We start from the raw sequence: 23,127 nt of genomic DNA on the forward strand, positions 1-23,127 counted from the left end.
AAGTAGCTGTTCTGCGGAGCGCGAAGCAATCAAATATTCGGAAAATTCAGCAAAACCGGAAGTAGATTTTGAGCCCAATCGGCTCGAAATCGTTTTTGACGTATTTCTCCCAAAGAAAGCTGTATTAGCAGAAACTAACTATGGTCCGTTTCTATTCTTACTAGGACCTATCTATGGACAAAATACAAGCGAAATCAATTTTTCGACTTGTGCCATTGATAGGCGATTTAGGTCCATTTTTATAGGCATTTACTCTTAATTTCAAATTTTTTAGCCCTAAAAGTGGTCGCGGTCGCTTACGAGAGGTGGTTGCTTAAAAAGAGGTTTTAGATATAGTGATTTGACTTGGAAACTTTTGGTATTTTGAAAAACTGTCACCGAGGAGAGGTGGTCGCAACCGAAGGTTCGACTGTATTTCAGTTAAGCCCACCACGTCGGGAATATTGCTACTCCTCCTTGAAGAAGATGCTTATTACATTGCAAGCAAGTCCCAAATATTTTATCAGGTAACTCAACATGCAACATTTCAAGGTTCTGTAAGAGTTATGTGTCTTACCTAAGAACAGAACACAATGACCCTGACCAGACAACTTGTAGTCGTCCGGCCAACACGCTTGCCTTTAGAACATCAAAACAATCATTGTCAAGGCTAACGGGGGCATTACAAGTGGAATGCTTCGAATTTTATTAGTTCGAATTTCAACTGAAGTTTTGAAATTTTTGGAAAGAGGGTGGTAAATTGGAAGTCAAAATCACCTTTCAAAACAATATGTAAATAAATAAATGGAACATTTACACCTCACAGAAATAAGATGGTCATTTCACGTTTCACGAAAACGAGAGCCGAGTGAAATTGTATTGATACAAAATCTTATTACAATTCCTAAACATTTTAACCTACATTGACTTATCTCCCAACCCACTCCTTGTTCAAACGCGAACAGAAAATGGCTAATGAGACTGATACAACTTTCTGTAACGTTCTTCCGTTTCTTGTTGGATAATTTATTAATTTCTTTTTGATTTGGGAGTCAGGAGTCTACAACAGTGGACGATATCAAAGCCATTAGCTGGGTACTCGCCTTATTTTATAGTGAAGGAAAAATACAAAGATATACTTCTCCGTGTACAGCTTCTTCGTAAAAGTGGTTTTGTTTTACGTTTTCTTGTGAAATTTTTGAAGGACTCAAGGAAAGGAAAACGGCCTCAGTCAACAGCAAGCGGACTTTTTCCGTTTGCCGTTGAAGGTGATACCTATTTCTTCCACTGGCTTTCCTTTGTTAAAAAATAATAATGATGATGACAACGACGATGATGACGATAATAATGATAAAAATAGTAACTTTATTAACGTGTCAAAAAAAAAAAGACAGAGAGAGAGAGTCCCGTTGCTAATAGGGGACCCTTAAGATATCTAAAATACTAGCTAAAATACAAATTTAAAATAGATTGAATGAAGCCAAAATAAAAATTGCATACTACTTATAACACTGTCTAAAATCATGAATAAAAGAAATTAAAATCATGAATTACACAGATGGCAGCCACTAGAGCCTGCAAGGATGTTACTTAAATCAAGTCTGCGTGTTCGGGTCTTGAACTGCCGATCTTTTTTGACTTGATATCTTACTCTACAGTCTTGGGTCTAAATATCTGGTTGAGCGTTTTCCGTACGTACGGTTATCTCTGTAACCGTGTTAAAACTAGGTAGATAAAGATCTCTCTGCCGGACAATAACAAAATTATTGCTGTTTTTGGTCCATTTTCTTGATCTTCTCCAGGTTTCTAACAGGCTTTTGGAAGCCTTTTTTTGTTTGAAATGTTCCATTCAATACAAACTAAACTTACTAAAAGTCACCGGTGACGTGACGTGTCACTCCATGCTACCTTAACCGCTCGATCCCGATTCAGCGGTTTGGGGACAAAAATGGCTCCCAGAGTCGGTCTTTTGAAAAATGATAAAAAAACAAAGCAAAATCATATTTCACAAACAATTGAGTTATCAATTCTAGTTTCGCGGAAAGTCATCATATACTTGAAACTGAACTAACGTTAATATTTAACGGAGTATAGTTGTTAAAAATTTCGAATACCGGAAGTCGCTCATCAAAAGGACATCGAAAAATTCTCAGTGGTAACTTGGCTAAGGGGACTGTTTTCATTTTCTTTGTGGCCGGACTCAAAAACTTTAGAAACAAAGGAAGCATAAAGTTGGAGGAAGGTGATGGGGAAGGGGAGAGACCGAGGGTTGATGCAAAACAACACAAAAAATTTACTTTGGACTAAAGTACAATTGCATAACATGACAAAATTAATTAATTGAGACCGAGGGTTGATGCAAAACAACACAAAAAATTTACTTTGGACTAAAGTACAATTGCATAACATAACAAAATTAATTGTAAAAGCTCAGGTGTAATTAACTGGTATTATTTTTACTATGACGGCCTCAGTTTCATTTCAGTGAATTTGAGTGAGACAAACGCATTCTTCCAGTGGTACCAATTGACACCTTGGTCACTACTTGTGTCTCCCAGGTATTTTCCGTTTAGATTGGAGTAGTGGCAATACTTGTACCACCAGGCGCCAGTATATTTGACAGCACAATTGGTGTACCATCTGTCATTATCTGTGTCCTTTGTACTAAACGCCATGTTATTATGATATGCTAACGAGTCTTTCGCTATCCCTGAATATGAACCCACATCAAGTCGATACTGCGCCTGCTCATCACTAATCTTGAACTTGCCATATTTGGCATACGTTTTACCTCCGTTCCAGTCCTCTAGCTCCACTCGTAGCGAGCTGGGTCTAGAGGCTGTCAACCTGTGGATCTTGTCGTTTCCTAACCAGAACTCAGCAGACAGCTGACCAAAGCCTGCTTTGTAGTCGTCCCATCCCCGATAGAAGTCTACCGAGCCATCCTGTCTTCGCTGAAACACGGTCCAACCTCCACCGTCAGTGCGCATGTCACAGTAGACACTGAAGTGTCCTCTGCCGTCTGGGTTGATAGAGTACACCCCACTCTGAGTATGGCCTGATTTTAACAGTTCAGAACAATCTGACAAAATAAAAGCACGCAGCCAATTAATTTTTTATTTCCAATAATTCCAGTGATATTGCAGCTGAAATGTTATATACGATATTCCATCAAGCTCGAGATCACCTTTTACGCATACTGTAAGCAAACCAAATATAATCTAAAAATCAAAGCTCTTTGGGCGGGTTAGGAAATGACCTAAATTAAAGACGTGACCTTAGTATCCTAGAAATTACAATCGTTTAGCTTTTAGTTCTTGTTCTCAGTTCTGGGTCTAGCAATATCAAGAACTCGTTAAATATCGCTGCCTACATGATCATGACACACAGGCGGCCCAAGTTAACGATGTGAGGAGTTATTTTTTTTTTTTCTTTTTTTTCGTTTGTGCGAACGTTTAGCGCGGTGATTTTAGTTGCGATCAGGCCTTACACATTCAAAAGCGACGAAAATGATCGTCGGAAAGTGCGAAAAAAGATCTATTTGATGGAACTTGGTTCAATTCATTTAACTCTTAAGAGGAACCAATTCCACACTCATGTTGATAAGTGACCCATGACACTAGCCAGCTACTTGCAACATCACAGATAGAAATTATTCCTTGACCATTATTTCCTGTTTATTTTTATGCTTCACTTGGAAAACGTGTTCTGAAAGATATCATATTCTGAAAACGACTGCGGAATTTAAAACGAAAAACCCTAAGCCGTACTAAAAAACGATTTTCCACCCTTAAAAGGTATGACGAGTAATGCCTCGAGTGCCATGTAAGAAGGAATCCTCTCCCACGTGATCAAGACCTCCCTTTGCCTTGAGTAAACATACTGATTACCAGATAGACTCTCCCTTTCTTCGCCTCGCATTCTCTTTTACCGAATAAAGCAGGGTTTCAGGAAACATGAACCCGTTTTGGCAAATTGTTTTCGAAGTACTCGTCAAGTAGTGATCGTTTTTCCAACCGGACAAATATGATTGCAGGTTAGGAATACAATAAATAATCAAACAAACATTGCATATAAAACGTAAACTTGTTAAGGCTCTGATCTAATGGAAGGCTGATCATTTGCCTGCTTACATCAGCGGGGCCCAAAAGTTGTTGAATTGATTTAATCGTGGGATTTTAAATATAAACCTGCATGCATACGTATTTCGAGTCCCAGGTCCTGAACACCATTCACCAAGCAACTTTCAAAAGACGAAAAATATCTGCTTCAAAACCACCGGGCAGACGAAGGGATTTAGCGCACTCCAACTCTTTCTTTATGACAAAGAGAACCACAAAATTTATAGGTTACCTTTACCTCTTGCTAGAACTTCAACGTCACTAATGGCCTCGATACCAAACACTCCTGCACTTGTAGCCACGCACACATATATCCCAGCATCCTCTTTTTTCAAATCTCTTAACACAAGCGCATCGTTTGTCCTGTGACTCCTCCCCACGGGAAATGCTGCTCCTTGTCTTTTCCAACTGATGACTGGTCGTGGATCACCGATGGCGCTGCAGTTTAACGTCAAAGAGGTGCCAGTACCAACAGAAACCTTTCCAGGGGGTTTAACGGTAAACACAGGAAGGGAAACCACAACTAGTAGAGTTTTTCTTTCAACATTTCCTAAAAGGTTGACTGCTGAACAGAAGTAGGCGTCAGAATCAACTTTACGGACACTTGAGATTTGTAAAACAGTGTTGTTATACTGCGCCCTTCCCTGGGGTAACTGACCAGATGACTTCCTCCAGGTGACCACAGGAGCCGGGCATCCGGTCACGTGACAGGCGGGTAAAGTGACACTAGTCCCTTCAATGACGTAAGAAGGTCCCGGATGTAAAGAAACACGAGGATGAACTGCAATCAAGAGAAAAACATTTAGTCTCATTTTTGGACTTAAGTGTCATTGTCAGAGAAAACCGGGCAGTACCAAAAGATCGAGGTCGACCGTTTACCTTCATCTTTTCACAGTACAAAAGCTATCCGAAAAGATTAACAACCATGACATTTGCCGAGGTAGGCGTTCGTTTTTCTTCGAGATATCACCATATCATGATTTTGGGCTCTCAAGCGGTCGAAAATGGCCGAAATTTCGGGCAACTTTAGGCGAGCCTAAAAGATACTTCGTACAAATTCCAGAAACTCTTATTTTCATGCGATAATATTTGTCCCTTTATTAGTTGACTGAGATATATTTGAGGTCTTTCGCTTTAATTCGACGGTTTTTACGAGGTGCGAAACATCGCCGCCGAATCAGTTATGAGAGTGACTCAAATTTTAGCCATTTTCAGCGAGTCGTTTTTCAAAAGTGCAGCAGTTTATTTCCGTAGAGAAACAATTTTGTGATAGTCTCTTGCACTGTTATCAATATCCAGTTTAGTTAAAATTGGTATCTACAGGCAAATCAGAGTAATTGGTCTCGCAAAGTCCAAAAAAAAATCATTGGTCAGAAATATTTCCCGCCAAATATTTAGCAAAGAACACACCTTATTCCGACTTTCTGCGATTTTTATCCATGATTTACTGAAAGATCTGCAAAAAAAAATAGTTAGCTGGACTGCAGAAGAGAATTTTTAAGCTGTGACATCGTTGTTAACCTAAGTAAACATTTCAAACTCGCCAAATCCTTACCACTGCCTGGGCTAAATTTTCCCGCAAAAATCTATTTTTAACGTCACGCTGCATGGAAAAACAAAGTGGATCCTCAGTTCGATGGTCTTTTTTGCTGTTCTGTAGAACAAACTGCAAGTTAATAGTGAACGGGCCTTTACCCTAAATTTAATTTTGGGACTTCTGCAAGCCCTCTTGTTTACATCTATTTCTCGTTTTCGAAAGGCGTGACGCGTTACAGATTCAAGAGGCCCTGTTAGGGGTAAATTCCGACAAGCGACATGGCCTTGAAACGGCGACACGAGAGCCGCGAACTGGCAACGAATGACAGACTACTCCAGCGAAATAGGGAAAGCGACACCGATGTCAAAACAGACCGACAGCGAATTTCGGATTTGTGAAAGCAGTATGAAAGCAGTGAATGTTTTAAACAATCAGGTCAATAACGTTTCAATAAAACCAATAAATGAGTCATAAATGCGTCTCATTTTACCGACTGAAATATATTAACGTCATTAACGACATTAATTAACAAAAGCTAATATCCAACTAGGGCTCGTCACAGAGGAGGATTGCGCGACGAGTCCAAAGAAGTAGGAGACTAGACCCACGTGCGCGCGCGCTCCATCTATCTGTCATCTTTTGGAGATATTTTACTTCATCTGTCATCGAGATACTATAACAGGCAAAGTGGACGTAGGACATTTTCAGAGAGGAGACAACTTTGTCAAACTGACAGAGATGTCGTACGAGACATTTCTTGGATATCAAAAAGCGAAGTAGACGGTGGTCTTTGGCAGAATGTCCTTAGGTACATCATCTGGAAGAAGTGTCATTCGCCCAGACCGTTTCGACCTCTGAGTAGAGCTTTTCAAATAATAACGTAGACGGCCCTAAAATATACACTATTATTACTCCATTGCTGTTGTGTCTTCAGTGACTTCAGCGGATATTTTAATATTCTCTGCATTACTATCACGTCAAATTTGATACAAGGCATTCAGTGTTAACTGGTAGTGTCACATCAATTCGTTATTTTATTGGGGTCATTACTAGTCTAGCCACGGATCGAGGTTGAACAAACTGCACCTACAAAAACTGAAAGTCACTCTGGTCTCAGTTTTCAAATTATCTTATTATTATTATTATTATTATTATTATTATTATTATTATTATGATTAAAGTCTTGCCGCTTTTAACTTATGGTGTCGAGTTCAATCCGTGAGCCTAGGGCAGGCATAAGTCTGCTGGATTACTTGATGGATAGAGTCCTCCTAAGTATGTAAGCAGTTCCAAGGAGGAAGGTCTTCTGTAGCTCTGTTATTCTAATATTGCCTGGGATCTTGCCGATGTAGTTTTCTGTTCCCTTTTTGACAAGCCCGAAAGCTCCAATGATCACTGGGATAGTTGTTGTTTTCATTCCCCACGTTTTCTCGATTTCAATCTCAAGATCTTTGTTCTTTGTGAGTTTTTCCATTGTTTTCAAGGAGGTGTTCCTTTCTGTGGGGATGGACATATCGATAAGCAGACAGGTTCTTTCCTTCTTGTCTTTCACCACTATGTCTGGTCTGTTTGCTTTTATCTCTTTGTCGGTTTGGATTGGCATGTCCCAAAGTATAGTCGCTGTTTGGTTTTCTGTCACAGTAGCTGGTTCATGTTCGTAGTGTTTATCTTGTACTTTCATGTTATAGTGTTTGCATATTGTCCAGTGGAGATATGCTGCAGCTTTATTGTGTCTTGGCAAGTTCAGGGCATCCAGAGACAAGGTGGTCAACTGTTTCTTGAAGTTGCCCACAGATTCTGCACATTGGGTCGGTGCCATCTTTCAGGATCTTGTTTCGGTAATAGTTGGTATTAATGCATTGATCTTGGGTAGCAATAATGAAACCTTCTGTTTCTGATTTGAGGCCAGGTGTACTCAACCAATTGTGGGTTTTGTCTTGGTCTGCATCCTTCTCTTTTGTTATTTTCGGGTACTGACCATGCAAAGACTTTTCTTCCCATTTGCTCTTGAGTTGTTCTAAAGCTTGGTGTTTGGCTTTCAGCTTGACCCTTCGGGCATAGGTCGTGGCTGGCTCATTCTCTGCCACTTCAGCTTCTGGTAAGGTGAGTTCTCGCCCGTATTTTGCGGCTTGATGGTGTATGGAAATTGTTTTCTTGCCACGGTCGTGATCCCTCGCAATTTTGAGGAGGTAATCATCTTTGTTGTTGAGATATGTGTTTAGGCCAATTGTAGTTGTTTTGTAGGTAATTTTTAATTGTACAAGACACCTTCCACCTGCCTTTCTAGGGATATATAGCCTGTCCACGTCAGCTTTTGGGTGGTGCATTTTTGCCATCGTCAAGAACTTCCTTGTTTTTCTGTCTAACTTCATAAGTTCTTCCATTTTCCAGTTTATGATGCTGAAACTATAAGTGACGACTGGGACAGCAAGAGTGTTGATTGCATCAATTCTGTTGGCAGCATTAAGTTCGGATTTGAGCACCAGGCGAATTCTGCGGTAATACTCTTTCCGAATTTTCTCTTTCATCTTTGCATGTTGGATCCCATCTCCTTCATTCACACCAAGGTATTTGTAGGTGCCTTCCTGCTCGAGGTCTTGTATGCTGGTGCCAACATCGAGTTCGATGTTTTCGGTTTTCGCCAGTTTGCCACGTTTGAATGTAGCTTTGGCGCACTTGCCAAGCCCAAATTCCATTCTTATATCATGACTGAAGCCTTTGACAATTTTAAGTAGGCCTTTCTGGTCTTCATCAGATTTGGCATAGGTTTTCAGATCGTCCATGTAAAACAGGTGAGTGATGTTTGCGTTGCTTATTTTGTATCCGCAGTTACTCTCATTCAAGAGAGAGGATAAAGGTGCTAAAGCTATGCAGAAAACAAGAGGTGAGAGGGAATCTCCTTGAAAGATACCGCTGTTTATTTTTATTTCACGAGAAGATATTGTTCCCTTATTATGGTTAAGCGTGAGGGTTGTTTTCCATTTGGTCATACTTGCCTCGACGAAATCTTTCATTTTTGGTGATATCTTGTAGATTTCGAGACATTTTAATATCCAGCTGTGGGGAACGGCGTCAAAAGCTTTCTTGTAATCCACCCAAGCTGTACTGAGGTTCCTCTTTCTCGTCTTCATATCTTCCAATATAGCTTTGTTGATGAGGAGTTGGTCCTTACAGCCGTAGCTCCCTTTTCTGCAACCTTTTTGTTCGGATAGTAGTAAGTTGTAATTCACAAGATGGCTATAACATCTAGCTGACAAGATTGATGTTAAGATCTTGTACATTGTAGGAAGACAAGTGATGGGCCTGTAGTTTTTGGGGTTTGCCGTGTCCTCGCTTTTTGGAAGGAGGTAAGTGATACCAGTTGTTAGCCAGTTTGGGCATTCCTCTGGGTTTTCGATGTAGATATTGTAGGTATTAGTCAGATCTTCGTGTAAGGCTCTCAGATGCTTAATCCAGAAGTTTGCTATTCCATCAATCCCAGGAGCCTTCCAGCTGCTGGATTTTTTGATAGCAGATGTTGTTTCAGCAATGGATATTTCCAGCCATTCCTGAGTGGGAGTTTGTTGGTTTTCATTCTCTATTTGTTTTATCCACTCTGCTCTCTCATTGTGACGCTTTTCTTTCTTCCAGATATTAGCCCAGAAGTTCTCAAGAGCTTCTTTCCCGGGTGGCTCGGAGATTTCGATGGTCTTTTTCCCGAGTTCACGATAGAATCTTTTCAATTGGTGTTTTCTTTGAACATTTTGTTCTGGGAATAAAACTTTCGTCTTTTCTCAAATCGCCTTATTCTCTGGGATTTAGCTAATAACTGTTGTTTCAGTTTTTCCGTGACAGGTGGGATGTCGTCGTTGGATTTGAACTTATATTTTCTCATGATAGCTCTTCTTTTTTTCTCCTTAACACGTCTTCCTTGGAGGATTTCAGCTAGGATTGAGATCTCTCCACGTATTTTTTGGATGTCTTTCTCGATTCGTCTTTTCCACATACGCACTTTTGGTTTCTTTTGAGTTTTTGATCTTACTTTGATGCCTAGGGTGTCACAGACTACTGAGGCAGAAGTGTAGAATAGTTCATTCACTTCGGTAAGAGATTAGTTTGATTAGGTTGATGGCCTTATTTGCTGTCTCTAAGACTTCCTTTACCTGTCTTGTATGCTTGATTTTTTATATAGGTGGTCGTTCAGTTATGTTTGTCTCTTTCACAATCTCCCACTTCCTCAAAATTGCTTCCATCATTGCAACTTCATCTCCATCATTGGTGTGTTGAGGGGTCCTCGGCACGTTGGGATCATTTAGTTGTTCTTTATCATTGTGGACAGCTACCTCATCACTCGTCACGGGGGCATTATCTCCCACAGCTACTGCAGAGGGACTGCCTTCATGACGGCTATTGTTCTCGGTACAGTCTGTCTTGTCAGTCACTTTGTCTTTGATGGCTTGAATTTCCATGTCTGTCAGTCTTTTCTTGTTCATGATGTCCCGTCTGGTGTTTGCCAGTTTATTAGCATCCATGTTTGGTCTTTTGGTTGGATTTTGAGTTCGCCAGATATTGTATGCATCTGTTGTAACTGATGCATTGAGCTTAGCTAGAGCTTTAAAGTATGCTTCCATCACTTCCATATACTCCTCCCTGGTCCATTTACTTCTTGTTTCTCTTTGGCGATTTACAGTAGGTGCATTTTGAGGGCCTCTTTAAGGAATATCCTCGGCGTGGTAATCCTCATCTGCTTGTTGGGCGGAGTTTGTTCCAGTAGCATATTTTTCGACCCCAGCCTGGTTCCCTACTGAGGGACGCGGTCCTTGTTTACCCGCGCGACGACCGATGCGGTATGAAAAATTGTCATTATTACTCGTCATGTTTTAGCAATTTATTGTGTTGGTTTTTGTTCAGAGTGGCCTTCTCCTAGTTGGGCTGGCAACCAACCCTAACGAGCCCCAACTACCCGTTTGTTGCAACCCTAACAGGGGTGGCTTTGGGGTTACTGATGCTTCCAAAGACACCACCCCAGACTATGGTGGGTGGGAACGTCCATCTTCTTGAACTAGGCTAAGGCAGCAGCCTGTCCTACCCCGCTGCCATTATTATTATTATTATTATTATTATTATTATTATTATTATTATTATTATTATTATTATTATTATTAATAAGACGAAATTCCGACATAAGAACCTTGCGAAGTGCCGACATAGCTGCTTGTGAAATTCAGACAGGGGACATGGGCAACCCCCCTAACAGGGCCGCATTCAAAGGTCAGACGACTGGACTTCGAAATGTCGATCTTACTTAAAGGCTTCTCCTTGTTTTTGAAAACATTAACTGTTCTTTCGGATCAGAAAAATCGCTTGGCAAGACGTCAGAGTTGGTGTCTATTTGGCGCAGCCAAATGTAAACAATGAGGAAATACAGGTTACGACAAAACTTCGCTGCTATCCGGCCTACGAAATGATCATAAAGGACAGACGTTTGGAATAAACATCTAAATTCGTGTAATCGTTGCTCGGCCAGGATTCCTAGCGGAAATCTTCCTTGCCTTCATTGCTGTCGTTTGTATTGTCGCAGGTTTGTACGCCGTCTTGTTTTCCGCCTCATTTCCTTCCTCTGTTACCTCGTACACGCAATTGGCGCCGCAGGTTACTAGTACAGTGGAAACTCGATTTAACGAAGTCGCCGGGGATCGGCCAAATTTGTTCGTTAAATTGAGGGTTCGTTATATCGAAAACCTCGATGTAACGAATTTGAGGGGCGACGACCAAAATGTACGTTATATCGAGGTCATAGTTAATGATTGATTTGTAACACAGGTGACTTCTGTCACGCAATTCAATGCAATTTTCGTCACCCAGAAGTGCCGCGTTTTGAGATGCGTTTTGGCTTTCAGTATCAATTATTTTCACTTTTGAGCAGACGCGCAGCTTTTGTTTATAAAAGAGCGACACTTTCAGAGAAGCGATTTAAAAATGTTGCAACATAGAGGTTATATAGAAAATTGTCTATGTAAACAAGGAAACATTGTAATTCGTTATATCGAGGTAGATTTTACGTTTGGGCTTCCGGATTATGTTCGTTATATCGAAGAATTCGTTATATCGAGGTTCGTTATATCGAGGTTCTATTCCACACATTTTACTGTAACTTTGGCCGGGACATAGAATATCGTTCGTTATATCGAGGACTTCGTTAAATAGAGGTTCGTTAAATCGAGGTTCCACTGTACACTGTGTTGGTTTCCGCTCTGAAACGTTTACTTTCAACAAAAGTAATTTAATGTTGCTCTTGTCAATATCACCACAAAACCTCCTCAATGCAACGAAATTACATCCAAATTAGTATTGATAATTTCTTGTAAATTTTACTGCTGTTAAAGACAACCAGGAGACAACTATTCAAAGTTCGTAGAGAACGAGATTGCATGTTTGTGATCCATGAACGTAAATTGAATTACACTTTGCGCGCAACTGAGTTGCTCTGAAGATTAATTGAGATAGTTTTGAGGTGGTTTATAAAAAAAAAATATTGCGGAGGCAAATTAATTTTCATTAACCCGGCCAAAATGTGGTTGTATCCGTGTTAAGAGAAATGGGATGGAAACGAAAGAATATCTACAAAAACAAGATGGTTCAAATAATCTGAATGTCAAAAATAAAAAGAAATGATGAAATGGATTGTTGAAAAAGAAACGATATTTGTCCAGACAGTAGTGTGTATATCCTTCCTACCCCATTCAAGGACGATGCAGAGGTGGAACTATGAGGCCGTGAAGGAGTACCATTGCATAGTGGCAACGAAGAAGGGACTCCCCCCCTCCCCCGCCCCCCTCCATCTCACCACCACTCACACGCTGTTTGCAAGAAAGTGAAAGAAAAATCCGCTGTCCTAGACGACATTTCAATTTAATTTAGTTTTCCGAGAACTCATTAAATAAAGTTATTTTTATTTTTGACATTTACATGTAAACCAGCTGAGTGGGTTGCGACATTGAAAACTCAGACCCGTTAAACTGAGACCCTCGAAAACGAAAACTCACACCCGAAAAAGTCAGACTCTCTGTGCGTCTCGAAAACTCAAACTCGAAAAATATCACAACTTTTTTTTCGCAGCGTGTTTACTGCGGATTGCTTCAAGACATCTTATTTGCTGTTCATCCATACAATGTCATAGGCACAATCTGCAGAAAGAGGAAAAAAAAAGCCCACGGTGGTAGATTCATCTGCTCGGATCACGAAAATAATACCCAGCATTCGTATGTTTTTATTTTTTTGGGGGTTGCTTTATAAGTATAAACCAAATTGATGAAATTTATTTTATACCTAAAAGCCATTTAAATTCCAAGATTAGTGACAATGGCTCGAGGTGCATTGCGTGACAGTTTCGGATATTATATACTACGGATCCTTATGCTTCGGTTAATTATGCTAAATTAAGAACAGTTTTCCGGGTCTGGGTTTTCGAGACACCTTAAGACACCTTTGAATCAGCAAAAAATTATCTCAAGCTTCATAGCAAGTGGTCGTAAGTCAATTCCATGCACGAGGTAATAAAGGAAGGAAATGAAACGGAAAACAAGACGGTGTACAAACCTGCGACGATACATACGACAATGATAGCAAGAAAGATTTCCGCCGGCAATCCTGCAGACCTAGCGACAATTTCACGTATCGAGATGCTTATTCCAGTTGTTTGTCCTTTTTGATCATTTCGTGGGCCGGATAGCAATGAAGTTTTGTCGTAACCTGTATTTCCTCATTGTTTACATTCGGCTGCGCCAAATAGACACCACCTCTGACGTCTTTACTCGACCCTCTTGCTTGCTCGCTAATAATTGAAGAAAAACTGACCCGCCACCCGCAATGCTCGGCGATTTTTCTGATCTGAAAGAATAGTTAATGTTTTCAAAAACAAGGAGGAACGTTTAGGTAATATCGACATTTCGAAGTCTTACCTTTAAATCTGTAACGCGTCACGCCATCCGAAAAAGGGTTTGCAGAAGTCCCAAAATTAAATTTAGGGTAAAGGTTCGCTCACTATTAGCTTACAGTTTGTTCTACACAAGAGCAACAAAGACTATCGAACTAAGGATCCACTTTGTTTTTCCATGCAGCGTGACGGTAAAAATATAATTTTCGCGGGAAAGTTTAGCCTAGACGGTAAGGATTTGGCGAGTTTGAAATGTTTACTTAAGTTAACAACGATGTCACAGCTTAAAAATTCTCTTCTGCAGTCCACCTAACTATTTTTTTGCAGATCTTTCATTAAATCATGAATAACAATCGCTGAAAGTCGGAATGAGGTGATATTTTTTGCTAAATATTTGGCGGGAAATATTTCTGAATAATGATTTTTTTTGGATTTTGCGAGACCAGTTACTCCGATTTGCTTGTAGATACCAATTTTAACTCAACCGGATATTAATAACAATGCAAGAGACTATCACAAAATTGTTTTTCTGTGGAAATAAACTGCCGCACTTTTGAAAAACGACTCGCTGAAAATGGCTAAAATTCGGGTCACGCTAATTAACGATTCGGCGGCGATATTTGGCACCTCGTAAAAACCGTCGAATTAAAGCCAAAGACCTCAAATATATCTCAGTCAACTAATAAAGGGACAAATATTATCACACGAAAATAAGAGTTTTTGGAATTTGTCCGAAGTATCTTTTAGGCTTACCTAAAGTTGCCCGAAATTTCGGCCATTTTCGACCGCTTGAGAGCCCAAAATCATGATGCGGTGATATCTCGAAGAAAAACGAACGCCTACCTCGGCAAATGTCATGGTTGTTAATCTTTTCGGGTAGCTTTTGTACTGTGAAAAGATGAAGGTAAACGGCCGACCTCGATCTTTTGGTACTGCCCGGTTTTCTCTGACAATGACACTTACACGTGAACCGATTTTCGTAGAAAATAAACCATTCGTAGTTAGAAGTTTTGAAGCTCGCTTTGACAGAATATACACTTAATTACTAAGTAAGTACGTAACTTTATTTTAACTCGGGTTGATGAGGCTGATTAGGCCCCTAGCAATACAGTCATGCTAATATGCCAAGAAAAATATAAAAAATATGAAAAAGAGAAACACACATGATCAATTAATGACTAACATTCTAACTATATCAATAATACTAGTTTCGAGGGAAACTAATTGTTTCCCAAGAGACCAGTAATTAAGTCTTTTGTTATATAGCTGGAGTTAAGTGTAAAGTAACAAGGCAAGAAGAAGTCAAAGTAGCCTCTGGCTCATGGGAGAGCGGGCCAACAATTGCATAATTGTTCCCCACCGAGGCCAGAATTTAGATTTAGCCATTGCCACTTGACCATAAATCAAAAAATAAGAGCGCGCATTAGACTCAACTAAATTCCAGCCTTATAACAACTCATTTTGTATCATTATCATTACCAGAAACTTACCGTTTACTTTTAATCGCACCACTTCCCCTGAATCCCCCAGGATGTTTGTTGCTGAACACTCATACAAGCCTGTGTCACTTCCGGTCACGTGCTTTAACTGCAACTTTCCTCTTGAAACCGCTGATTGAGTGATTTTTGACTGATTGTTCAGTTTACTCCACACTAATGCAGGCTCTGGATTACCGCTGGCTGAACACTGAAACGAGGCTGACTCACCTTCATTCACTGTTAACGTCACAGGAGAAACAACAACAGCAGGAGATGATATCGATTCACCTGGCTCGCCTTTCGTTCCCGGCATGCCTGCGGGCCCTACATTTCCTTTCTCACCTTTGTTTCCAGGCTCTCCCTTTAACCCCGTAGGTCCCATAATGCCTTGTTTGCCGCTCTTTCCTGGCGATCCCATAATGCCTTGATCTCCCTTGTTTCCAGTACTTCCTTTCTGTCCTCTTCGTCCCCGGGCTCCTTTTGTCCCAGGTTGACCGGGAGGGCCTGGCGGACCTGATGAGCACGGGACACTCTTAGATTGACACAGATGTGCTCTCCATTGTGATAAAAGATGCTTGCTGATTTTGATGGTGGTTTCCGCAGTGTCTTTCGCTTCCGTCGTGTTCTTAGTTGATACAGCTTGTCGACTGTTTCTATGGAGGTTTTGAATTTCTAGTAACAAATAAAATTAGTACTTCAGTAAACAAAATAAACCCTATATTTTAAGTTACCAAAGCGTGGGAGCAAACTATTCCAAACCACAAAGAACCATTTTCTATTCAACGTTAGAAGTGAAACAAAAGCCTCTTGAATGCGTTTTTGTCAACTCTGCAAAGCCGGTAAATAATCCTTTTTGTTTTAAACTACTGAGACGACTGCGAAAACTGATGTTAGAGACAAATTAAGGTTACACCAAACCTTCGCGGGGATACTTTTCCAAATTTTCTTTTTTCCAACCAAATTAAAGTTCATTATTCAAGGTAACATTTTCCAAAAAATGAAAATAAAATATTTAAACGCGCGCGAGTTATTGGGAAAAAGAGGTTTTTTTTATAAAAGTTAATAACCGTCAAGGTATCATAATCCCCAAAAGGCATGGACTCCTTAGCGACCTTTTCGCGGCAAACGGCTTAATCCAGAGATCCTACATCAAATACTATCAATTTGAGATTTCATGTCCGTCAAGAGTGCCTTTTTGTGATCACGCTTCGGCAATTGCTCCTCAGTTTCTCTTTGTTTTGTTGCACATCGCTTTTCTCCGATTTGCCCTTGTTGACCACCCGCCTAAAACTAGCCTGCAGTGCAGGCGTCTTATTGGGGCGAGTTAGCGTTACAACCTTGCGACCGCCTTTTTAGACCGCCATGTTAGACCGTCATGTTAGACGGTGGGGGATGGGGGAGGGGAAAATGAGAAGACACCTGCCCGAAAAGTTGCGCTTCACTACATTTCCGGAAATGAGCAGGTAACTAATCAAAATAAGGTTTTCTCGACACCGGAAGTCTCGTCTTCCGACAAAAACGAAAACACAAACACGTGGAGTCGAGCTGTCATGCAGCAACATTTTCCGTAATGTCCGAGGAGAGCGCGGATGAGAGCTGTAGGATTTGTGAAGTTTCTTTCAAAGTTCAGTTCGGCAGTCTCCGTAAGCAAAGCCACTCTTCATCCGAGAACCTTTTCAAACCCTCCAAACGGAAAGAGTGCTTTGGTGCTGTTTTGAGTGAAATTTGCCGTTAAGTTGGATTGACGTTGACGCAAGAATCTTCGAAATATTTCGATCGTGTCTGCAAACCACGTGGGCGTAAGATTCGAAACTTGGCCCGGATGTATCAGTTTGTCAAGAAGGCAGCAACTGCAACGACATCTACTCCGGTTAAAACCAGCGAAAGAACTCTAGACACGCCGTAGCCTGCGAACAGGCTCCCGGTGAGCCCGAACGAAACCCCTGTCCCCGCCCCGATCGCTTCGCTCTCCGAATTCTTCTGTTTCGCGCTTGCCGAAAATTTTTTTCCGTCCTCGCCGGGAGCCTGTTCGCAGGCTAGACACGCCGGAGAAGGCTAGTCCGCAAAGGAGGGAATCCAAATCAGTACGTATTAATTCCCCGGTAGGGAAGATTTTCTTCGCCCCACCCCTCCCCTATCCTTCCTCTTGCCTATCATTCACATCCTTGGTAAAACTTTCTTTCTCTCTCCAGTCTTCCACTGCATGAAAAATTCAAGATGGCGGCTAAACATTTTACGATGTGAGCGCTCGCTCGAAAAAATCTCGCCTGCTCTGCAGACTAGCCTAAAACGAAAACGTATGCGCCTAAAACGTGACTGTAACACTATCGCTTTAACGCGAAGCTCAACTTTCCTCACTGTGAACGCTAGGGGTTCTGTTATTTCATTGGCTGGCGGCATTTTGAGTTGACACATCCCCCTGAGAAGGCGTGACATGTTTATAAATCTTTAGAAGGCGAAAACTTGCACTCGTTTTTCGAGAGAATCCCTCTTTAAATGAATCAATAGGGTATGTAGAATCGACGGTTTTCCTTGAAATTTGGCTAGAACATTCACTGATAGATACGGAACAATAACGTGTCGGCGAATTCTTTTATTTCAAATACTTTTCTCGTGGCGGTCTCTAACGCAAAACGCTACGCGAATTTTTCGATAATGGAACTTGACAGATCTATAAAAAGATAACCAATAGAAATGAAAGAAAATGCTGACACGTTTTGAGAGATTGATGCTTTGTGATTAACAATGCACAGTTATTTTGCATCAACGATCGCATTTGATAGCCAGTCGGTCGTTTTGGCGTTAACGGCTTCTCCCGCCTTAGGAAAGCAGTCGGCAAAAAGAAGATAATTTTATCAAATTCTACATTTTATAACCTTTCTACTGATATATAGTTTGTGGAGGTTTCCTTCAAAACAGCGCGCGTACGAATTTTTTTTCTGGAGGACACCCGCGAAGGTTTGAAGTAACCCTTTAAAATTATATGCATGTAATGAACTCTGATGCAGAAAATCTGTCCCAACGTACCGACACAACATTAAATCATATTTGATATGATTAAAGGCAATTTTGTGCGAATGATTGCTTTTCTTCTGAAATTGTCTGCATTTGATTTAAAAGAACTTGACCTGCTAACCTGCGGGTTTGTTTGCCACAGCACACGGGAAGCAGTGAGAAGTGCGACAACACGTAATCAGGCTATATTTGTTCGGTACCCTTTGAAAAACGTTTAGTCGCTTATAAATTTACTTTCTATCAAGACCAAGTTGTGGTTGAAAAAACATAATGGTAACTCCTAGATCGTACTTTTTTCAGACCAACTTACCAGGAGCATTCTTGATTTTCATGTCCGCGTCATTTGACTTCGGCTTGGCCTCTGCATCGTTTTCAAGAGCGTTTATTCTGTTCTTCTGCTCGTTCATCTCCAGTTCTACTCTTATAAACCCAACGCAGTAAAACACAATAGACAAAACAGAAATGATGGAAGAAAACGAAGGCAATGTCTGCTTTTGAACGGCGGCCATTTCGTTCGGTGATTTGAACAATCTGGAATTCTGCTTTAGCTGTTTACGTGATACTGAGATAACGAGTATACACTGTTATGTGCCAAGATTTCTGCTGTTTACATACCATAAGCTCAAATTCGTTTACGATTTGAAATGTTATTGGTTTTCGGTGTGCTATTTTAGTATGTGCTGAAAGACTCAGAATTTTCTAGATTAAACTGAGCTGTCAGCATTTCCGGAGTACACTATCACATAAGAAGTACATTTACAGACAAAAACTTCACATTACCCGAGTTTAAGCAGAAAGTCAACAGAAATTTTGGATCGTTTTTAATGGCGATTGTGAACCAGTCCAAATTCCACGTAGAATGAGTTTCTTCGCGCAAAGCGTCAATTCTAAACCCACTCACAAGGAGAACAAAGTTCATATCCGTCCTGGCGCATTCTAAAATTAGTTGCTTTTAGGAATTCGACATGCTAAACATGTAAGAAGTCATTATTTTGATTTCGTTTCCATGGTTGCGACTTTCCGAAACACAGAGTTAAAACATTCCACTTTATCTTCTTGCTCTTATTGTTGAAAATTGTTGGTCGGGAGTGATAAAATGTGAGGGGACTGGGTGGCTCCCACAGGTGCTGATTTTTGGCACATTAACTTATCACGCATGTTTCAAATACGCTTATTTTAACCAGAATCATGCGTCACGCAGAGCGGTCCGCCGTAGCCCTGCCTACAATGTCGGGGGCGTGCGCGAGCGCGGGAAAAATAAAGTCATACTCGACCGACTGCCAAGAGAGGGGTTGCTCCAAGTCGAGTTGATGCAGCACAGATTTCAGAAACTAATCGCCTCTATAAGAGGCAAAATACACATTCTTTCCAAGATTTTTTTCAACTGTTTTGAAGTAGACAGAAATACAAGTGTTTCTCTTCGTAAGGGCGAAATGGACAGTTTTCCTTAAAAAAATAGTAACTGCTGGTTTTCAGTGTCAGGCAATCAAAATAGATCAAAATAAAAATCAAAACCGGTCAATAGATAAAGTCCAGAATCTGGGAAATGAAAGAAGGTAAATATGCAAAGACTCTCGCCAAAATTCTGGTTGCAGCAATTTTTCTTATGCGAGATATGCGGAGAAATTTTTTTCCCAAATTTATAGAGATTTGTATGGAGACGCCATGCTGGTGCCCATCCGTATGGGCACCAACATGGCGGCCGGAAACCAACAGAAACATCTGTCACTGAGTTTTGCTACAAAAGCGTGAATTTATCCCTCGAGGAAGTCTAAAACATTAAAATGATACTTTTTCTGAGACATGAACTGTTCAGATAGCCAAGTTACCCTAAATAAGTCACTTTTTTAACCATCATGACAGCTTTCTTGCCCGTCATGTAAATGCCGCGTCACGTAAAAGCTTAGAAATTCTAGCATAGTGTATCACAAAACCAAGGACCCATTCGGAGCGAAAATTTGTATAAATATTAGTTTTCCGTTGCTCTTATACATCATTAAAGTAAAATCTCAGGAAGATCAATAGTTTTGTAGCTCGAATTTTAGTGACGTCATGTGAAAACCAGCTATAAGATAGTTCTGTCTTGAATTGATATGGGCGTTGTCCAGGTAACACGCACACGTCATTGGATTTGGGTGTGTCCAGAGAGGTATGTGATCAGGTAACACATGTTTTGGGCCTAGCGAGGTAACACGTGCTTAGGTGTGGTAAATAGCGAGAAACCCGGCACAGCAGTTGACTCTCATTTTGTGTTTTAACACCTTAATAGTAGTGTTATAGACCATATATTCTTTCTCCATGTACGTTTGTCGGATAAAACCCTTTTTTGTTACTTAAACCACGAATTGACGCGACGTATCATTTCGGAAACGTCCCTGGAGGTTGGCTGAGTCAGGCGAAGAAAACGCGGTCTTGGAACGTCGGGAGAGAACTGTAAATCCATCAACCAAGAGGTCGAAGCAAGGTTTCTTTCAAATTGCTCCGTTTTCTGTAAACAGACCAAATCAAGATGAGAGCTACATTAGCAAAATACTCTTCTTTCCAGCTATTCAGCCTCAAAACAATATCGGAATAGGAAAATGACTATCTGGAGATAACTGCAAGTTACCAGTCTAGGGTAATGTTTTTTTTACTTTGAATGTTCAATGTTGTTAAGCATTAAAAACCCACAACTATTTTTATGTACTGCAAGATCTGAGATAAGCTCGTGTTTATATCGCAGTTTTAATTTTGACTTGCTGATTTCATCCATGAAGAGTTTCATGTTTTAGTGACTGTGTAATGTGCTTTCCTCCTTCAAGAAAAGAATCCTCGTACGTGGTACATGTGTGAATTTGTTTCTCCAATTTAGGGACGTTATAAGTAAAAATTGGCACGGGAGAATCACAAGAACAAGGGAAACTCAAACGAAAACCAATAATCTTGCGTAATCTTCGACACAGATCTGGGTTGCAACTTCTCATTGCCTCTTGAATCTCAAGCTGAAATTAATCAAATATAAACATGCAGGACTCACATTTCACCAAACAAACCTAGAGTCGGATCACGTTGAAATAATATAAATTTCGGCAGTTTTTACTTAGATCTGAAATAACACGTTCAAACCAAGTTACTGGCAATTTTTAGGAAGATCGACTCCATATTTCCCGAATATTTTACGAAAGTCATCCAAACGGTGTTGATCAACATCGTGGCATTTGTGGCATTGGCGAAAAGTTCCGCAAATTTCCGAAACTTCCGAGGCAGATCAGACAACCTGCTGATAGATGCTACTGGCAAGTCTCGGGTGTTCTGAGGACTACGAACATAATGCATTGTAAGCATACACAGTCACAAGGCGTAAACATCAACAAAGCCGACGAATGCGTCACAGCATAGCAATGAAAAGCATTCATCGCAGGACTGTTATTTATGGTATTTATCGACTGGATATTCCAACTCTGTTAAAACCTAGAGATGACAATGAGTCAATGACTCAGTTGAATTTTACGTCATGAGAACGAATAAATTTCTACATAGTGATCAGAGAAGCTATTTCAGATACTATCGCGTCTATACCTATGTGATAACTTTTTGTAGCCACAAGTGTAGTGATAGTCCAATCTGACAATGGACCACCATTTAACTCCATAGAATTTAAAGAGTTCGCGCAGAAATAGGGTTTACACACCAGAAAGTTACGCCACGTCACCCGAAAGCCCAGGGACAAGTCGAAGGCTTCAACAAGACCGCAACCATAGCACGAGTGGAAAAAGTCGATCTCCACGAGGCCACCTACGACATGCTCCAAGGATACAGGGAGACACCCCACCCGGCAACAGGAGTGACACCATACGAGCTATTAATGAACCGAACAGTTCGTTCCAAGCTCGACCACTACCCAACAGATACAGCAAGTAAGGACGAAGATGTCAGGAAACGAGACAGTACATACAAGCACAAATTGAATATTCACCATGAAAACAGACACAGAGCCAAGAAACACAAAGTCAACGTTGGAGAGGCTGTACTGAAACGCAAGAAGAAACGAAAGGGATACCCCATTCGAGCCATACATCTACATAGCCTCGAAGATCATCGGCTCCACCATCCATACCAGAAGTAGTAAGTGATGAGAAAACGGTATGCAGAGATGCATCCAAATTCAAGCTCCTCAGGACAGCATACTTCCCAGCAAGAGACAAGCAAAGGCAAACACCTACTACAAGACCGGCAGTACCACTCTAAGTCACACACCAGGTAGCACTGACCACCGCTCAGGCAAACCCTGTGGTGACACCAGTAGCAGCACAAGCAGCTATCTAAGATGGCGCCGCCCAACATGCACCAGAAGTAGCAACACCACCACTGCGCAGGTCACGACAGACCAGGTCTACACTTGACGGACACTTGAAGGATTACACCAAATATAAGCATTTTAATCAAGCATGAACATTGATCATTATGCCACGACCAGAAATTAGGAACATTGAACATTCGTTATGATTCTTATCAATGTCGGATTTAATTATCAGCTGATTGCAATTAGGTCAGAGTGCTGCGCTCAAATTTGTACTAGTGATTAAATAATACATGGAGACATGAACTCGTAGGAACTTATCTGAAGGAGGAGTGTAGTGATTACATCTTCGCACACGTGATTTATTAATGTACTTAAATGTAACATGATCAAAGAATGATATTACAGTGACTTACTCGCAGCACTCAATGCGTGTCTTCCTTAATCTTAACCCAATCATAACGCTATTACAACAACAATATTTAGCTTTCCAAAGTATTTATTCAGAGTTGTCGTCTCCTTTAAGACTGATAGAGTGCAGTGTATGCGCATTTTTCGTTCAATTTTATTATTTTATTTACGCGAAAAGTAATTTTCGAGAAAACGTCCGGTAGGAATGCGATAACGTTATAACACCTTATTATCTAATTTCCGCTCTATTGTCTGTCAAGTGGTCGCTTACGAGAGGTTAAAAACAAAAGAAAATTTCAATTTTTTTAGCTCTGAAAGTGGTCACAGTCGCTTACAAAGAGGTGGTCGCTTAAAAGAGGTTTTAGATATAGTGATTTGACTTGGAAACTTTT

General features: G+C 40.6%; 3 protein-coding genes across 4 annotated transcripts; all 3 read right to left on the reverse strand.

Annotated features, from left to right (window-relative positions):
- Window positions 1-1,324: 1,324 nt before the first annotated feature.
- Window positions 1,325-18,635, reverse strand: LOC110059660 (uncharacterized). 2 transcript variants are annotated; one of them, XM_089282639.1, is made up of 4 exons: window positions 18,356-18,635; window positions 15,043-15,702; window positions 4,339-4,881; window positions 1,325-3,061 (listed from the first exon to the last, which is right to left on the reverse strand). In XM_089282639.1, exons 1-4 carry the CDS (start codon window positions 18,552-18,554, stop codon window positions 2,439-2,441), a joined length of 2,025 nt encoding a protein of 674 aa, XP_089138765.1. In that variant the 5' UTR covers window positions 18,555-18,635; the 3' UTR covers window positions 1,325-2,438. The 2 variants fall into 2 exon arrangements, with proteins under 2 accessions (XP_089138765.1, XP_089138764.1); XM_089282638.1 differs by having other exon boundaries at window positions 4,333-4,881.
- On the reverse strand, window positions 6,137-7,545 carry LOC149116933 (uncharacterized). Its single transcript, XM_089282648.1, has one exon. It carries the CDS (start codon window positions 7,454-7,456, stop codon window positions 6,887-6,889), a length of 570 nt encoding a protein of 189 aa, XP_089138774.1. The 5' UTR covers window positions 7,457-7,545; the 3' UTR covers window positions 6,137-6,886.
- Window positions 8,833-12,441, reverse strand: LOC149116934 (uncharacterized). Its single transcript, XM_089282650.1, has one exon. It carries the CDS (start codon window positions 10,254-10,256, stop codon window positions 9,801-9,803), a length of 456 nt encoding a protein of 151 aa, XP_089138776.1. The 5' UTR covers window positions 10,257-12,441; the 3' UTR covers window positions 8,833-9,800.
- Window positions 18,636-23,127: the final 4,492 nt, after the last annotated feature.

This window comes from Orbicella faveolata, unplaced genomic scaffold, assembly GCF_042242905.1.
Source record: "Orbicella faveolata isolate gen_17 unplaced genomic scaffold, um_ofav_v1 contig_12, whole genome shotgun sequence".
NCBI lineage: Eukaryota > Metazoa > Cnidaria > Anthozoa > Scleractinia > Merulinidae > Orbicella > Orbicella faveolata.

Excerpts from the sequence above, each read along its gene's own strand:
- LOC110059660 (XM_089282638.1), bottom strand. The coding sequence starts at position 18,554 with ATGGCCGCCGTTCAAAAGCAGACATTGCCTTCGTTTTCTTCCATCATT. Across the intron at positions 15,703-18,355 it reads GAAAATCAAGAATGCTCCTG|AAATTCAAAACCTCCATAGA; the intron begins GTAAGTTGGTCT and ends ATTTGTTACTAG. Across the intron at positions 3,062-4,332 it reads AGTTCTAGCAAGAGGTAAAG|ATTGTTCTGAACTGTTAAAA; the intron begins GTAACCTATAAA and ends TTATTTTGTCAG.
- LOC149116933 (XM_089282648.1), bottom strand. The coding sequence starts at position 7,456 with ATGGCACCGACCCAATGTGCAGAATCTGTGGGCAACTTCAAGAAACAG.
- LOC149116934 (XM_089282650.1), bottom strand. The coding sequence starts at position 10,256 with ATGGAAGTGATGGAAGCATACTTTAAAGCTCTAGCTAAGCTCAATGCA.